The 18,606-nt window shown below is 46.3% G+C and overlaps 1 protein-coding gene across 1 annotated transcript in view; it reads right to left on the bottom strand.

The window, feature by feature from the left end:
- Nucleotides 1-18,606, bottom strand: part of galnt17 (polypeptide N-acetylgalactosaminyltransferase 17) — a 451,348-nt gene that overhangs the window by 149,687 nt on the left and 283,055 nt on the right. The window contains exon 6 of the mRNA XM_038814051.1: nt 12,087-12,204. Within this exon, the coding sequence (XP_038669979.1) occupies nt 12,087-12,204 (118 nt within the window). The remainder of the gene's footprint in view (nt 1-12,086; nt 12,205-18,606) is intronic.

The following is an 18,606-nucleotide window of genomic DNA, read 5'->3' on the forward strand; positions in this document are numbered from 1 at the left end:
AGCTCATTGAGGGGGCCCATATAATCACCTGTGTAGGCTTTGTGAGCAGTCTTTAGTTGACTGGACTGTTAGCAGCACTGTTTGTAGCTGCTCCTGTAATATCGTTATTGTAAATAAATATTGGTGTGGTGACGGAACTCCTGCCTCCCGTGGATTACTAGTGTGGCGAGGAGGTAAATTACAAATTTTGCGGAGACCAGCTGCCGCACTCGGAGGGTAAGCCTTGCCATTTTAAAAATGCTGTTTTTTGGGAGGTTAGAGGCATTCGACCCGGCTATTGAGGACTGGTCCCAGTATGTGGAGAGAATGTGTTACTTCTTCCGGGCAAATGATATACTGACGGACGAAAGGAGACGGCTTATCCTGCTGTCGGCGTGCGGACCCTCTGCTTTCGCCATTATACGTAGTCTGACTTATCCCGATGCGCCGGACACGAAAACTTTCCAAGAAGTAACAGAATTGGTGAAAGAGCACTACGACCCAAAACCACCCCTCGTTTTGCGTAGGTACAGATTCTACACAGCGAAGCGGGAAGACAGGGAGTCAGTCACGAATTTCTTGACCCGCCTGAGAAGGCTGGCGGAAAAATGTGAGTTCGGCCCGACGCTAAATGAAATGCTTCGGGACCGGTTAGTGTGTGGTATAAACGACCTCACAATACAGAAACGCCTGTTGGCGGAAACGGAGCTAGACTGCAGGCAGGCGTTACAGCTCGCACTGGCCCTAGAAAAGGCAGCAAGTGGGGCGCAGGAACTACAGGGCACACCAATGGAGGTAGATACCTGTGAGAGGGACTACCACAACCGGTCCTGCTACCAGATAGCTGCTCTCAGGAAAAACCTGAGGAATAGAGGGAAAAAGGAAAACCCCAGAACTGCCCCCAAGTCTGCCAGGACTAACTGGAGACAGAGGGAAGTACCGGTTGAGGTTCCCCCAACAGAGAAGGACCGTTTCTGGCACCAGAAAGAGTGGGGTAACAGCGACAGAAACACTAGAAGGAGGTGGCAAAAGAGGAATAGCAGGTGGGGACGCAGGGAAGTACACAACCTAGACACCCCATCCTCCTCCGAAGGGGAACAATTATATAATATTACAACGAAGAAAGCAGAACCCATTAGGATTACCCCACTGGTGAATGGGCGGCCGACAATAATGGAAATAGACACGGGTGCGGCCGTACCAGTAATGGGAGTGGCAGCATTCAGAAAAATCAAAGATGGACTCCAGTCACTAACCCTAACAAAAACATCGACGAAACGTAAAACCTACACGGGGAACCCCTGGAAGTTCTAGGCACGACTCATGTACCTGTAGAGGTACGATAGTAGAGGGCTCCAGACCGAGCTTAATTGGACGGAACTGGCTGAAAGACCTAAAATTAGATTGGATGAAAATTTTCCAGAGTGGCAGTTGAGTGGAGTACTCCAAAAATACCCGGAGGTCTTCCAGGAAGGTTTGGGGGAAATCATAGGCGCCAAAGCAACTTTGCACGTGGACCCAGAAGCCCTTCCGAAATTGTGTAAGGCCAGGCCGGAACCTTTTGCCTTTAGGAAGAAAGTAGATGACGAAATAGAAAGGTTACGGCGCAACGGCATTATCAGACCAGTACTGTTCTCGGAATGGGCAGCGTCGGTGGTACCAATTTTGAAGCCAGATGGCTCGATACGTCTCTGTGGCGATTTCAAACAGACAGTAAACAAATACGCACTGCTGGACAAATACCCAATCCCGAAAATAGACGACTTATATGCCAAATTGACAGGTGGGCTTTTGTTCACGAAACTAGACATGAGCCACGCCTACCTGCAGTTAAAACTGGACAAGGGCTCCCAGAAAGTTGCTACGATCAACACCCTGAAGGGCCTTTTTCGTTATACTAGGCTACCTTTTGGAGTGTCATCAGCCTGCGCTATATTCCAGCGTACGATGGAAAATATTCTGCAGGGACTACCGCAGGTGGCGATTTATTTAGACGATGTCTTAATCACGGGTAGGACAAACAGGGAACACTTAAGGAACCTGGAGGAAGTGCTCAGGCGTTTTGCAAAGGCAGGCGTACGGCTAAAAAGGGAAAAATGTGTTTTTCTGGCCCCACAAGTGACGTACGTCGGATATAAAGTAGACGATTCAGGCTTACATCCATTAGAATACAGAGTAAGGGCAATAAAATAAGCCCCAGCTCCCACCACGGTCCAGGAGTTACGATCATTTCTAGGGTTTGTAACCTATTTTGGAAAATTTATTGAAAATAGGGCGTCCATCCTAGAACCCCTCCACCAGCTACTAAAAAAGGGGCAAGAATGGAAATGGTCCACCTGCCAAAACCAAGCATTTAGGAACATTAAGGAACAGCTGTCATCCGAAAATGTCCTAGAGCATTATGACCCAAGGAAGGAGTTGGTGGTCACTTGTGATGCATCCCCCTACGGGGTAGGAGCCGTCTTAGCCCATAGAAGAAGGAATGGGGAAGAACGGCCAATAGACTATGCTTCGAGGACCTTGGCGATGGCTGAGAGGAAGTACGTCCAAATCGAGAAGGACTGGCGATGATATTCGCAGTAAAAAAATTTCACCAGCATCTGTACGGGCGGAAATTCACCATAGTGACAGACCATAAGCCGTTATTAGGGTTATTAAAAGAAGACAAGTCAATACCCCCGATTGCATCAGCTAGAATCCAATGCTGGGCGTTGCTACTGGCGGCATATAGATACGTTCTGGAGCACAGACTGGGAACGCGAGTAGCACTTGCAGATACTTTGAGCAGACTTCCCCTTCCGGACACTCCGCCGCAAATACCAAAAGTAGAGGAGACAGTAATGACTCTAAATTTTTTGGACACCCTACCAGTAGACGCACAACATATTCGGTTGTGGACGCAAAAAGACCTAGTTTTAGCCAAGATGAAGAATTTACTGCTAACACGGGAACTGGAAAGACCAGTGGAGCCCCAGATGCACCCATACTGGAGCAGAAGGGACCAAATAACCGTAGAAGACGGTATCCTATTATGGGGAGCCCGGGTAATCGTCCCAGCTCAGGGCCGTCAGGCAATCTTAACTGAGTTACATCACGGACACCCAGGGGTGTCTAAAATGAAGTTGCTAGCTCGAAGCTACGTTTGGTGGCCAGGTTTGGACACAGACATAGCAGCCTTGGTACGTTGGTGCCAGGAGTGCCAACAGGGGCAAAGAGTGCCACCAGCGGCGCCATTGCACCCGTGGGAATGGCCAGGCAGACCGTGGACCCGCCTGCATATTGACCATGCCGGTCCTTTCATGGGCTCAATGTTTTTGGTGATAGTGGACGCCCACTCCAAATGGTTGGACGTCCACCGGGTAAACACGGCAAGCACAGCATCGACAATTGAAAAGCTCAGGGCCTCGTTTGCAACACATGGACTTCCGGAGGTATTGGTGTTGGACAACGGAACGGCATTCACAAGTGGGGAATTTGGAAAATTCCTGAAGGAAAACGGAGTCCGTCACATCAAAACGGCCCCTTACCATCCAGCGACCAACGGCCTGGCAGAGAGAGCGGTCCAGACACTTAAAGCAGGACTCAAGAAGCAGCCGGCAGCGTCAATAGACACAAAGCTCTCCCGCTGGCTGTTTGATTACAGGACCACACCACATTCCACAACGGGCATACCGCCAGCTGAACTCTTAATGGGAAGGCGGCTGCGAATGAGGCTGAGTCTCCTTTTCCCAAATTTAACGGGGAAAGTGGAGAAACAACAGCAGGCCCAACGCAGGGGGCATGATAATAGTCGGCAGCAGAGACATTTCCAGGTGGGGGCACCGGTTTGGGTCAAGAATTATGGGAATGGACCAACGTGGGTCAAAGGCACGGTAGAGTCCCAAACAGGGCCCTATGAGGTTTCAATAGGAGGTAAGGTGCTGAAGAAACACCTAGACCAAATAAGGGCAGCGGAACCACACCTGGAGGCAGGCGAAGCAGGACCGCCTCAAGCTGGGATAGCCCAGACGGAAAGGATACCCACACCCCAGCCCCGAGCAATTTTTCCAGACCCCGTCATCCAGTCATCAGACTCGGAGATGGACACACTCGACGAGGCCGCCGTGACACCTCTCCCTGAGGAGGAGGAAGAATAACTTCCAAGGAGGTCGTCAAGGAAAAGACGGGCACCTATAAGGTACACCCCGCCCACTTCGGAGAACGACCCGGCGAATGACACAGAGGAGACAGACCCAGACATGAGGGGCAGGAAGAAGCTCAGAGGAATGCCAGCTGGCAGGAATTCCTCGGACCTTGGGGAGGGGGGGGGGTAATGAACTCCAATTGGCTTTATTGGTTGGCCAATTGGAGTATGAGCTCCCTCAATGATAGCTCACTGAGGGGGCCCATATAATCACCTGTGTAGGCTTTGTGAGCCAGTCTTAAGTTGACTGGACTGCTAGCAGAACTGTTTGTAGCTGCTCCTGTAATATCGTTATTGTAAATAAATATTGGTGTAGTGACGGAACTCCTGCCTCCCGTGGATTACTACACTCACAGTCAAGCAAAGAATTCATGAATAAAAACAAGTTAAAAGAGCACACATTCCATAAGAAGTATATGATTTTTATAATCATCGCAATCTTTGTATTATTACACCATATATTGAAACGGTGTATTTTAAGACCGTTAACCTTAAAATTAACAATTGCTAAAACTATTCCACTCCTCCTGGAGGAAACTCATTATGTACCAGGAATGCAGGTTGGCGATATTAAGGGGCAAATATTTAACACATTTCAATTCTATTTTATTATCCAATTTTCTGGTGAAGGCATTAATCAAGTTATATGACTAGGTTATTACTTAAATTGGCAGAGAGCATCCATATGAGGGCAATAAAGATTCATCCATTAATATCACCAAAAGCAAATTTCTCAGTGGTATCATCCGGAACCTGTAAAAGGCTGACTTGACTGCCCATTGGTAGAAAACAATCTTTTATCGTTAGCAGCGAAACTAGTCAGTGTTTACCACACAGAAACCGATGTGCTACACCACTCTGAAGATCAAAGAGAAATCAATGCAGTCATTCCAAAACGTGGGAAAACCATCAATGGATTACAAAGCTAAATAATTTTGGGGGGGGGGGTTTCTTTAAACTCTTCCCCCAAAAAGCAGCTTCACAAATTTCAGATCAAAGGTTCACAAATATATATATATATTTTTAATGAAACCTATTACACAGCTGAAGGTGTATGTTACACACGGGAGGGGGATTAATTCAAACAGCACAAACAGACTCAAAAACAGCTTCTTCCCCGCTGTTTTGAGACTCTTAAACAACCCTCTTATGGACTGACCTCATTAACACTACACCCCTGCACGCTTCACGCGATGCCGGTGTTATGTAGTTACATTGTGTACCTTATGTTGCCCTATTATGTATTTTCTTTTCTTTTCATGTACCTGATGATCTGTTGAGCTGCTCGCAGAAAAATACTTTTCACTGTACCTCGGTACACGTGACAATAAACCAATCCAATCCAATCCAATTTTTGTTTTATCCCCACCCTTTATAAGCAATGCCAAATTTCCCAAACCCTCAGTTTTGCTGTGATCCAATTTATATTCACAACCCCACAGCAAACTCGAGTTATGATGAATTCAAAGGTTTAGTTTATTTGTACACTCTCAAAACACGGGACGAGGGTCGCAATGTTGCTGCCTGTACGTCCATACAGTAAAAGAGAGACAGAGAAAAGAAATGGGACAGAGACTGCAGATAAAGAAAATAGTTGGCAGGAGTCTCCATTTGGGAGACTAATTAGGGTGCAATTTAACCTGAAAAAATTTATGTCTGGTTTTGGGCGGGTTTAGCGCCGAGAAATACGCCGCTATTCAACGGCACATTGCCATTTCTTTGGGCCTCAGGGAGCTTCTCTCCGCTAAGACCGCAGGAAGAGGTGCCCAGGTGGCACTGGCAGTTTGCCAGACTGTCAATGCCAAGGTGCATTGGTGCCAGAGGGAGTGCCAGCGTGCCACCCTGCCCTGTCCCTGACTACCCGAGCGTCTCTAATGGCCTGGGAGACCCCTCCACACCCTAGGTAAAGCTATGAGGTCCCGGGCGCCAGGAAAACCCCGTGAATGCATACTTAAATGAGCCATTAAATATGCTGATTTGGATCATGCCCAGTGTGGGCGAGATCCAGATCGTGATATCCTGCGAGACTCCATTAAATCTTGTGAGGCATTTCAAGCGTCGCAAATATCGCAAGAGGCCTCTCGTGGGTTTTAACGGTCTTGCCCTGACATTAAGTCGGTCATATGATGCTGTTAAATCGCACCCTAAGCGATTTGCCCACTTCTGAATAACGTGCAATTCGAGCTTCTATTGTGGGCACTATCCATTCCACGATTCAGGACATGCAAATGGGCCAGACCTCAGCCAGTGTGATTTGGAAGAAATTTCCAGCCCAGCAGGTGATGTACCACTGGGACAGGAATTAGTGCTAAAGAGCCGGACTGCTGGAGCTGTATGATGTGCTCCACTTACCACACGCTCATTGCAGCTACGAAGATGGTTCAGAGAAGACCTGCCCCCTGATTTGGGAGTCCGAGGTGGACCCTCTGCTCGATCCCAATGAGGAGAGGAGGAACATCCTCGTCCCCAGGGTGGGCCGCAGACTCAAGCCCACCCCATGAACATCGCCTCGGAGGAGGTGGCAGAGGGAGTCAATGCTGCCAGCCCCACTAGGGGGAGACAAAACGTGATCCTGATTGGCAGGGGTCATGCAGTGCGGCAGTGCTTCTGAGGAGTCTTGACACTTGGTGGGCCACTGATTGAGTTTGGGCACGCCATTCTCTTGCTGATTCCGCTGGGGCATGAGGGTCTTGGGGGTGGGGTGGGGAGGGTGAGGCCTGAATGGGCTCCCACATCACCAGAGGCTCCCTGAACATTTACAGGACACAGCGAGCAATCAGCAGTGTGAGCAGCTAAGAGCCTGTAAGTAGCACCAGCAAGCCCGACAATTTTTGAGAGTTTCTTTAGCCTCCCCTTCAACAGCCATGGTGCCCAGTCCCCACTTATAAATACTTGCACCAATTTGCGTCCTCGAGAGCGGAGCATCACAGAGGGATGGTGCGTAAAGTGTCCAACCCGTTAATGATATTTAAAGCAATGAAAATTAAGGGGCAAAATTCTCCCCCCCCCCCCCCCCCCCCCCCCCACGCCGGGTGGGAGAATCGCCAGGGCGCCGAGTGAGTCCCGCCACGCCGCCCCGGCACCTGCACGCGATTCTCCGACCCCCCGCAAACCGGCGCGGCGAAATGTCATTTACGTGCTGTTCAACAGCTGTTCAAACCTGGGCCAGATGCTCCTTTTCTGTGAGGCTGCTTGTCGGATGCAGTCCCACAAGGCAATAATACTGGTCCCACAAGGCAGAGGTCCATGTAATATGACTTCCAAGTCCCCCTTCAGGTTCAGGGAGCCTCTGGTTATAACAGATTTGTATCTTGTGTCTGGGACCTTGCGATTGTTAAATGTCTTAATCATTAAGAATTGAAAGGAAGAGGTTCCAGGCTTCTTTTCTTCAAAGAAAAGGTTCTGTTTAGCCAGCCTGGGTTATGAAATGCAGATGGCCTTTGTATAGCACTCTTTGAATTTGATTTGTGCAACCCAGACATAACGAGACACCAGTTTGTCAGAGAAACTAAGGTAGCTCCTTTTGTGCAGGGTTATTGACAGACATAGATTCAACCATTTTAGAAGGTCTTTGTCCAGTTTTTAAAATTTTAATAACAGGCATTATAATATCCCGCACGGGGCCTATGGGGTGGAAATGCTTGTCTTCCCCGTGCCCCTTGTGGAGTACGAGCTCCCCCACGAGGGGCAGGGTACCTCAATTAACCAGTGGGTATAAGGTCGACCAGTAAGGCACTGAGCAGAGAGGTACCCAGTAGGGGTCTACTGCTGAGTGTAAATATATTGTTTGTAAATAAAACTTTGTTCTTACTTTTACTCGGGTCAGACTTCCGCATCATTATTGTACTGGCGACAAGGACCTCGCAACAGCCTCCTGTCCAAAGCTGCGACTTACTCAGCTGAGCTTCCTCCCTGATGTTCTGGACCCAGGTTTGGATTTCTTTGATTCACCATGCCCTTGTTTGGGTAGTGGGATGCATTTGACGCCGATGTTGAAGACTGGAGCCAATACGCTGAATAAATGCGTTATTTCTTCTGGGCCAACAATATCATGGAGAACGAGTACCAGACGTTCATGCTGTTAACGGCCTGTGGACCGCATACTTTCGGAGTGATCCGGAGTCTCACGTACTCGGCAGAGCTGGATACGCAATCATTCAACCACCTCGTGGCACTTGTGGTGCAACACTTTTACCTAACCCCATGGATAATCGTTCAAGCTCATCAGTTTAATGCGGCTGAGAGGTCCTCCAGTGAATCCATCACCTGTGTCTCGGTTAAGGAAGATGGCCGAGTTTGAGAGTGTGGAACTGTTTTGTCCGATATGCTCCGCCACCGCTTGGACTGCGGTATCAATAATATGGAAACCCAGGAAAAGCTTTTGGGTGAAGTCTCCCTAACATTTCAGCAGGTGCTGCAGATATCCTAATCCCAAGAAAGTGCAGGACCCAGAATCCATGAGTTACAAGGGATGGAGGTGAATGTTTTGGGGCGTCAAGCTGCTGTGACTCAAGACTTCTGGGTGAAGAGGCAGTCGCTGAGATATGCGACGTCGGCGAAAGGTGATTCCGGTCGTGTGGACACTGATCCAGGTGTACCCAGCAGCAGGAAGGCTAGTGTTCCAGGCACCCACGGTCAAGGTAGGTATTAGCCCCAGGGCTGGGCCTTGCATCTAGATGACCCAGAAGAGGCTAAGGATGAGGCTGGGATGCAGCTGAATTGTTTGGCAGTGCCCCATGTGGCTCCTATTCACATTCCGATACAAATTAACGGCCACATGCTCCAAATGGAGCTGGGATCCGGGAGTAGCTTTTTCGGTAGTGGCGCAGAGCACTTTTGATCTTATCAAACAAGGAATGCATACTTTATCTTTGCCCGACACAACGGTTTGTTTGGCTACTTATGCAGGGGAATTGCTGAATATCGTGGGGTCCACCCTCGCTCCAGTGGTTTATGGGCACCAGTCAGTGCACCGCTGACAGCGTTCGATGGAGCGATATAGGCTGCCTGATCTGGCACACCAGCTCCATGAGGACTCAGGGAGCCGAAGAGAGTCCACTGTCCTCCACCTGCTCCTCCTTCTCTGTCTCCTCGCTCCTCGAGGGGGTCTTTGGACTTTGTGGGGTGAAGCGTAATATCCCGCACAGGGCCTACGGGATGGGAATGCTCGCCTTCCCCATGCTCCTTGCGGAGTACGAGCCGTCCCAAAGGCGGGGTAACTCAATTACTCAGTGTATGTAAGGTCAGTAAGGCACAGAGCAGAGATCTACCTGGTGGGGGTCTACTAGGGAGCGTAAATATACTATTTGTAAATAAAACTTTGTTCTTACTTTTACTCCATTTGGATTTCCATGTCCTTATTTTTTTATTTTTATTTTTATTTTTTTTTAAATAAATTTAGAGTACCCAATTATTTTTTCCAATTAAGGGGCAATTTAGAGTGGCCAATCTACCTATCCTGCACATCTTTGGGTTGTGGGGGTGAAACCCACGAGACACGGGGAGAATGTGCAAACTCCACACGGACAGTGACCCAGGGCCGGGATTCGAACCCAGGTCCTCAGCGCCGTAGGCAGCAATGCTAACCACTGTGCCACCGTGCTGGCCTCCATGTCCTTATTAAAGGCATGAAGGTATTTATATATATTTTATTAAAAAAATGTGCAGCATAAATGAATGTTTTCTTCTGAAGGGGGATTGGATTGGATTTGTTTATTGTCACGTGTACCGAGGTACAGTGAAAAGTATTTTTCTGCGAGCAGCTCAACAGATCATTAAGTACATGGGAAGAAAAGGGAATAAAAGAAAATACATAGTAGGGCAACACAAGGTATACAATGTAACTCCATAAGCACCGGCATCGGATGAAGCATACAGGGTGTAGTGTTAATGAGGTCAGTCCATAAGAGGGTAATTTAGGAATCTGTTGGGGAAGAAGCTGTTTTTGAGTCTGCTCGTGCGTGTTCTCAGACTTCTGTATCTCCTGCCCGATGGAAGAAGTTGGAAGAGTGAGTAAGCCGGGTGGGAGGGGTCTTTGATTGGGAAGTAAAGAGGTATGCATTCATTCTCTCATTCGCTCTGGCACATCAGACACCCAGCCAGCCGTGGCAATGGCAGCTCCCTGCTACATCTATTTTTTGAGGTTTATGTCTAAGTGTATCAGCAAAAACATAGTCCTTTCCTGGGATGTGGAATGGTTCGGTTGACTTTGGTTACGATTCTGAATTTTAAAAGCTTTGTCCAGTTTTCAAAGTTTTAGAAATAGCCATGAGTGTATCTATATATATTTTATAAAAATATACAATGTGAGGTCTTAGTCCCCTCACACATACAATATACGGTGATACCATAAAAAGATATACATATTCAGGTCATAAGTACTTTGTAATCAGTGGCTTTTCTGTTTGTTTCTGCATTATTAAAGGGATACATTTTGAAAGTCTGAACAGGGAGCAGGCAGGTACATTAAATGGAAAAAAATAAAATGGAGGAGAAGAAAAGGGACTTGGTGTGCAGCTATTTCAGTAATTGAAGGCAGCAGTGGAAGTAGCAAAGGAAGACTGTCCACGTGGAATATTTGGGTGAGAAACTGGTTCATGTAGGCTTAAATCGATCCCCAGGACAGGCATGGGCGCTACCTGCAGAGCTTTCTTCATTGGTGTCATTGAAAGGCACAATGCAGGCTGTGTGGAATGCAGCCCACAGTACTGCCTGCCACTGGGTAATGGAGGTAAACCTACATAAGCCAGTGTTATTCAGCTGAATTTCACTCCATTTGATTTTGTATTTGGAGGAAAAGAGTGCACAAACAAATGCAAAGTGGTATTATTGAACTTGAACAAACAGGTTAGGTCACACAGTTGGAGTACTACGTATGGTTTTAAGTACTCTATTATAGGAAGGGCGGCATGGTAGCACAGTGGTTAGCACTGCTGCCTCACAGCGCCAAGGACCCAGGTTCGATTTCGACCTCAGGTGACTGTGTGGAGTTTGCACCTACTCCCCGTGACTACGTGGGTTTCCTCCGGGTGCTCCGGTTTCCGCCCACAGTCCAAAGATGTGCAGGTTAGGTGGGTTCACCATGCTAGGTGGGGTTATGGGGATGGTGTGGGATTTGTGGCTAGGTAGGGTGCTGTTTCAGAAGGCCGATGCAGACTCGATGGGCCGAATGGCCTCCTTCTGCACTGTAGGGATTCTATGATTCTGTGATGTAAAATCAATGGAATTGGAGCAATCTAGATTCACAGAGATGAGGGGTTAACTCATGAAAACATATTTGAAAAGCGAGGTCGAGGTCTGCTGGGCCAGAAGAGGTAGGGGTGGCCTGACAGATTGTTCAAATTTAAGATTACGTTTAAGTAAATAGTGCTAGGTTGTTTCACTGCTTGGTAAGAAAGTGATGAGACTAAAGTCACAAAGAAGTGATAACAGGCTGGTTGTCACTGTATAACAAACATTGTGTAACTATAGTTTTAAGAAAAATCCTTCAAACACAATGGATGGAATGGTAGACTTGTCTGTCACAAACCATTGTTGAAGCAGAGCCTGTAAATTATTCTAAAACGGAATGAGATAGTTGCTGAAAAGGTTATATTAAAGTATATGGGAAGTGAGCAGGAGAGTTGCATGAGTGCATTGGATTAGATAACCCTCAAAACTGCACCCGCCTGATGGATCTGTTTCTGTGGCATGGCATTCTGATTCATTGCCAATTGTAACCAACAGGCCACTGGTGCCTTATGAATTTCAAAAGCAAGGTGAGATTTCACAGAAGATTGTTAGGTATAGCGCCAATGTATCCTTGTCCACAGACAGCAAACTTTTCAGTTAAGTAAATGCAAGTGTTATTACAGGCTAAAAGGAAAAAAAATCAACCTTCTGAACAGTGCATAAGCAACAATTTGTAAAGAGGACACTGACTAACCTTAATCCCCAGTTCTATGTTTTCCCCACCATAAACATCCATTCCAGAGTCCAACAGGCCAATTTCGCCAAAGAACAATCTATTCACCACAAACGAGCATCCAATCATGGCAGGAGTCCTGAAAAAGAGCAAGAAATATATTATTATTTTGACAACAGGCAGAAGTACTGTCCTAGAAATTGCAGCCTGTAATTTGTCTTCAGGTTAGATGATTTCCTGAAGAAAGTTGTAGTGAATCAACACAAGGAGCATGAAATCATCAGGGCAAGTCAATAAGACATTCTGGGTGGAAGTCAATGCTGACAAAGCTTTTTGAGAAAATATTAGATTTTGCACGAAGAAAAGTTCACGGACATTGCTGAAATTCAGCAAGGCTCTTGATACTTTACACCAGAGAAGGTTGGGCCGTCACTGTGTTGGAGTGACAGAAAATGGCTTAATGAAGATCGAAAGTTCAGCGCTGAGGACTTGCTTTTGAGCTGTAAGCCAATGCTTGTAAAGTATGTATGCAGATAAAACCCCAAGAGCAGGTTGATCAGATGCAGAGTGATCTAATCAGGTCGGGAAGCTGGAATTGCAAGTGGAAAATTTAATTCACAGTTGACAGCATAAAGAAGTAAGACTAGGAAAGATTGAGCATTTGGTCTATAAACAACACATCATTAGACTACAATGCAAGAGAAGGATTTTAGGGTATTGGGGGACAATCATTGAAACTATCTGCATTGTATGATAAGTAAGGCTAATAGGATATTGGGTTGGATGGTAATTTGATGCAAATCATAGGATGTGATGCTGGGCTTGTACAAGGCCATCATCCATCTCTCGTGTAGTGTGCAACTCTGGTTGACATATAATGCAAAAAGGTCCAACACTTAAGTTTTAAGGAGAGATTAGAGAGCCTGCCCCTTTGTATCAGAGTAAGGCAACCAGGAAGCCTTGCATTGGTCAAGATTTAAAAAAAATATTTTTATTAAAAGTATTTCAATGGAACAAAACACAACAATATAATAAAGAATACAATCAGCAATCAACACATCTAATCCCCCCTTTAAACTAAAACAAAAACCCCCTTAACAACTGACGGTGATTAACTCCTTGAAAAAGGAAATGAATGGCTGCCATCTTAGGTAGAACCCTTCTACCGACTCCCTAACGGTGCACTTGACCTTCTCCAAATATAAAAATTCCATGAGGTCACTCAACCAGGCCAAGCCACTGAGCAGAGTAGGAGATCTCCGCACAACCAGAACTTGCCTCCAGGCTATTAACGAGGCAAAGGTGAGGACATCTGTCTTCACCCACATCTCCAGTACGGCGAGTCCAAGACCCCAAAAATGGCCACCAGCGAACATGGCTCCACCATGATACCTGCCATCATTTGGAATTGCTGACATGAAGCGAAAGAAGGAAACACAAAAGCTTAACAATGTGGGACACAACTAGAGAATGTGCATATGATTAGGTGGCCCCGAGAACACAGCTCATACCTGCCATCTACCCCCGGAAGGAAATCACTCAGCTTCACCAAGGTTTTTGACAAGTTTAATTGAGTGATATTGAGCGGGATTCTCCAGCTCCCCAGCTGCGCGTTTCTTGGCTGCGCGCCATTCGCTGGTGGTGGGATTCTATCCTTCCGCTGCTTCTCAATGGTTTTTCCCATTGAAACCACCCCACACCACTGTGGTTATATTGAGCCCTGACAACCGGAGAATTCTGGCCATTGTTAATCCTGGACCCAGGAGAGATAGGTCACAGTGAAGTCCTACTGAGCAGCCTCCACACGTCAGTGATCTAGTAATGGGTTTTGATAGCTATTTGCCTGCAAGTAAGTGAGTGAGATATCACAATGATATAAATGGACTCCAGGTGCGTGTCAAACTCAGCAGCCTGCCTTTCATACCATTTCCTCTGTGGCCATTTGTGACAACAAATATGCATTTTTATCAAGGATAAATTATTTTCTGGATTCTTTCTTACTGATTGTAGCAAACCAAGGGTTAAAATTGGATACAGCTGGCTGTTTCTGCAAGATATAGAGAGCATACAGAATGGATGCACATTGAAAGCACAGTGGCATTGTGGTATTGTCACTGGACTAGTAATCCAGAGACCCAGCGTCATGCTCTGGGGACCCTGGTTCAAATCCCATCATGGCATATGGTGAAATTTGAATTCAATAAACAACTGGAATTAAAAGTCTAAATGTGACCATTGTCGATTGTTGTATAAACCCATCTGGTTCATTAATGTCCTTTAGGGAAGGAAATCTGTCATTCTTACCTGGTCTGGCCTACAAGTGACTGCAGATCCAGATCCACGGTAATGTGGTTGACTCTTAAATGCCCTGATGGATCGGCAATAAATGGTGGCCCAGCCAGCGATGCCCACATCCCATGAATGAATAAAATAAAATACACATGGATCATTTACTATCATTGTCCTTAGATGGAGATTCATCGCTTAAAGTTTTTGCAACAGGTTTCTGAGGAGGGAGTCAAGCCACTCCATTCAATTACAAGAATGGCTCTCTATCTAATGCAGTTAAGAGCACAAGCAGAGGGTCTGGAACCAGTGTAGGCAACATTTTGGGTTGGAAGGCATGTCTCTGTGGACACCGATATGTGAGAAGTATAGGTTTGTGCCGGTGGGGCTGGACGCGAGCTTCCAGGGTTGGTGGCAGGTGGGGATAGAGTACTTCAGGGACTTGTTTGAAGGGAATACGTTTGCAGGCAATACATTTGCAGGCCTGAAAGAGCTTGAGGAAAGGTATCAGTTGCCAAAGGGGAATGGGTTCAGATACCTGCAGGTGAGGGACTTTGAGGAGAGAAATGCCGACATTGCTGGGGCTTCCACCTCCGGAGCTACAAGATGTGTTGGCGTCCTAAAATGGCATTGTTGTGGGGAGAGTGTCAAACACTTATAGGGAGCTGATGGAGAGGGAGCGTAAATAGGAGGAGGAGTTGGGTGGCGAGGTGAGGGCCGGGCTGTGGAAGGAAGCCCTGTGGAGGGTGAATGCTTCCTCGTCGTGTGCGAGGTTAAGTCTCATCCAATTTAAAGTGTTGCATCGGGTCCATATGACGGTTGCAAGGATGAGCCGGTTCTTTGCAGGGGTGGAGGATAGGTGTAGGCAATGTGCGGGGGGGGCCTGCAAATCACATCTGTGTTGTTCTCTGCTTTACTTTACCTGGATGGCTTGGATGCATAGTGTTGAACAAAGAACAAGCTTTGTTAACGAACAAAACTATAAATTGATTTAAATAAAAGCAAATTACTGCGGATGCTGGAATCTGAAACCAAAGAGAAAATGCTGGAAAATCTCAGCAGGTCTGGCAGCATCTGTAGGGAGAGAAAAGAGCTAACATTTCAAGTCCAGATTTACACTACTTACTATGATTAGTTCACATTCCTAAAGTAGAAGATTTCTATATTAAACTATGCTATCTCTAACTAGCAGAACTTCTCAAGTACACAACTGCCCTCTCTCTCATGCCTCATCTGTCCTTCTGTAATGTCTTCTGCTCCATAAGGCTTAGCATCCCTTATATGCTTATGGGACCAGCTCCTTCTAGTGACTGTCTTTTACATTTCATTAACCCTTACATTGCCTTCATGTATGATAATACCACAACGTCCACATGTTCTGGGCATGTCCAAAGCTGAGTGTGTTCTGGGAGGGGTTCTCGGATGTTATGTCCGAGATTCTCGGTGTGGGGTGGTCCCGAGTCTGGCAGAGGCGATATTCGGAGTGTCGGAACAGCCGGGAATCCAGTTGAGGAGAGAGGCCGATGTTGTGGCCTTTGCCTCCCTGATAGCCCGGAGACAGATTCGGTTGAGCTGGCGGCACTCGGGGGTGTGGGTGAGCGACCTGGCAGATTTCCTGCAGTTAGAAAATGTTCGATTCGCCTTCCAGGGAGCGGCGGAGGGGTTCACCCAGAGGTGGAAGCCGTTTATCTACTTCTTTAAAGTGAATTATGGCACCTGCAGGGGGAGTTGGGGTATGGGGGTTGTCATTATATCCACTCATGTATATAATGAGATGCAGACAGGCAGTGATTGACACATGGGATGACCAGTAAGCATACAACATAGTACAGCCAATCACCAGACAGGACACCAACACTATAAAGCCAGAGGGCACTATGTTTCCCGCTCTCTCGGGACCCAGCTACTGAGACAGTCAGAGTCCACGAGCTAGCAAGTACAAGCACCATACGGTAGCTAGTAAGTATGGTTAGGCTACTACAAGGTCACCAGTTAGATCAGTATAGCATCGATCCACAGCTGAATATGTATAGCAGTTCTATAGTTGAATAAAACAGTGTTGGATCTTCTCCAGTGTTAGATGTCTGTTTCTAACTTCCCTGCATCGAGTGCAGTTCACATCGAACCAACCTGCCGAACACATCAGGGGTGGAGGAGGTGTAGGGTTTCTGTTTTTCTTTGCTGGGGTGATGGTGCATAAGGGGAGAAAAAGTAAGGTGGCAGGGAGAGTTGTGGGCTTGTTATCAGTGGTCGCGGTTGGCTTGTGTTTTTGTATCTGTGGTTTTCTGGGCTTGGAGGCCTGTTTTACATCCCACCTGACTAGCTCTTCTGTGACTTCATTAGCAGTGCAGTTGAAATTCATTTTTAAATTGACGTGCCAATTCACTCCAACTCACTCAGGCAATGGCAGATATATTCAAACAGGCTTCTTACAATATTCTAGCTACCGCAGAGTTCTGGGCCTGTGATCTGGAGCGAAAAGTCATTTAATGTAATTAGATATGGTTTCAGACAATGTCTCACCCTGACTACAAAACCTTAATCATTGAAACCTAAGCAAAATGTGACACTTTGCTAAGAAATACATAAATCTTTGAGCCAAAAGCTAATGGAAAATTCAGCCACTTTCCAGCTCCATTTGAAAAAGAAATGGCTTGCTGAAAATCCCAAAGGTCAGTTTTTAAAGGGTACAGCTTGGTAGCTTGAAGTAAATTACTTAAACTACTTACAAGCTGGAAATGACTTCTCCTTAGGGAGTTACATTAAATACAGGCAGAGAGTGGCTAATTTTTTCCCTCTGTGTATAAATGCTTAAGATTTATTACTTGGTGCCACTAATGTACCACCAAACAGCAAGAACATTGAACTGTTTGCCGCTGAGTTCAGGAACCACTGAAAATCTGCAAAGAATACTGGCAAAGATTAAATATGAACGCATGCCATTTTGCTCTTGGGCATTATGTTACTATTGTACTGCATATCCCAACTTATTGCATCTTGACATTCCTTGTATTGCTTAATATTTCAAGAGCCATGAAATTATCAGTCCATAGCAGTGTTGTTCCACTTTTATCAAGGGCCACATCAATCTAGCAATGCTCCAATATAGTAAAGTCTCCGTAGTCCCAGATGGCCATGGCTGCTTTCTCCTTTGAGGGGGAGAGCTGACTGGTGGTGATTTAACTAGATGACCATGACACCTCAGGCCAGGGGCAAGGTTGAGAAGACCTTCATGAAATATCTCAGCCGGTACGGGAATTGAACCCAGGTTGTTGTCATCACTCTGCATCACAAACCAGCTGACCAGACAACTGCAGTGATGTGCACAAGCAATTGTAATATGACTATTATTCGAACTAGCCTGAAGTGGCACAGTTGTCAAACTCATCAGCCAATTGTGTTATTATGCACACAAAAACAATGTTTGCACATCATGGCTTCCAGGTCATTATGAGTGATAATGGACCATGTTTCAATTGTAAAGAATGGAAGGCATTTGCACAGAATTATGGATTCAGACATGTAACATCATAGATCATAGAATTTACAGTGCAGAAGGAGGCCATTCAGCCCTTCAAGTCTGCACCCACCCTTGGAAAGAGCACCATACTTAAGCCCATGCATCCAGCCTATCCCCATAACCCAGTAACCCCACCTAACTTTCACCATTCCATCAGCTGTTGGATCAAAATCCTGGAACTCCTTCCCTAACATTACGGTGGGTTGACCTACATCACATGGACTGCAGCGGTCCAAGATGGCAGCTCACCATCACCTAATTGCAGATGGCCAATAAATGCTGGCCGAGCCAGCTGTAATGTTCTTTGATTGGGCTGATGGGTATCTCGATATTACTGTGTTAACAAAAAACAATGGACTTTGTTTTGTAAACAAAGTTATTTATTACTAAAACTACATGAACAAATAACTAAAATGTCTAAGATGAATACAATTGGAAATAATTGTCTAACTCGAGTCCATTGTCAACAGCTCTCAAACCGTCGTAACCCCAATTGGGTTTTTAGAAACAAAGAAGGGGCCATGTGAGTCAAATGTATCCATATAAATTATTATATCCATGGGTGGAATTCTGTGGACCTGCCCACTGCTGAGATCACCCAGTCCCGCTGAAAGTCAATGAACGGTGGGGTATCTCCCACCGCGGCATGGCCAGAAGATTCTGGTCCATGTTGGTGGCATTTCTAAACTGTAGCTGCCAAAATTGTTGAAGTCATATCGGTGCAATTCAGAGACT

This window comes from Scyliorhinus canicula, chromosome 12 (assembly GCF_902713615.1).
Source record: "Scyliorhinus canicula chromosome 12, sScyCan1.1, whole genome shotgun sequence".
Taxonomy (NCBI): domain Eukaryota; kingdom Metazoa; phylum Chordata; class Chondrichthyes; order Carcharhiniformes; family Scyliorhinidae; genus Scyliorhinus; species Scyliorhinus canicula.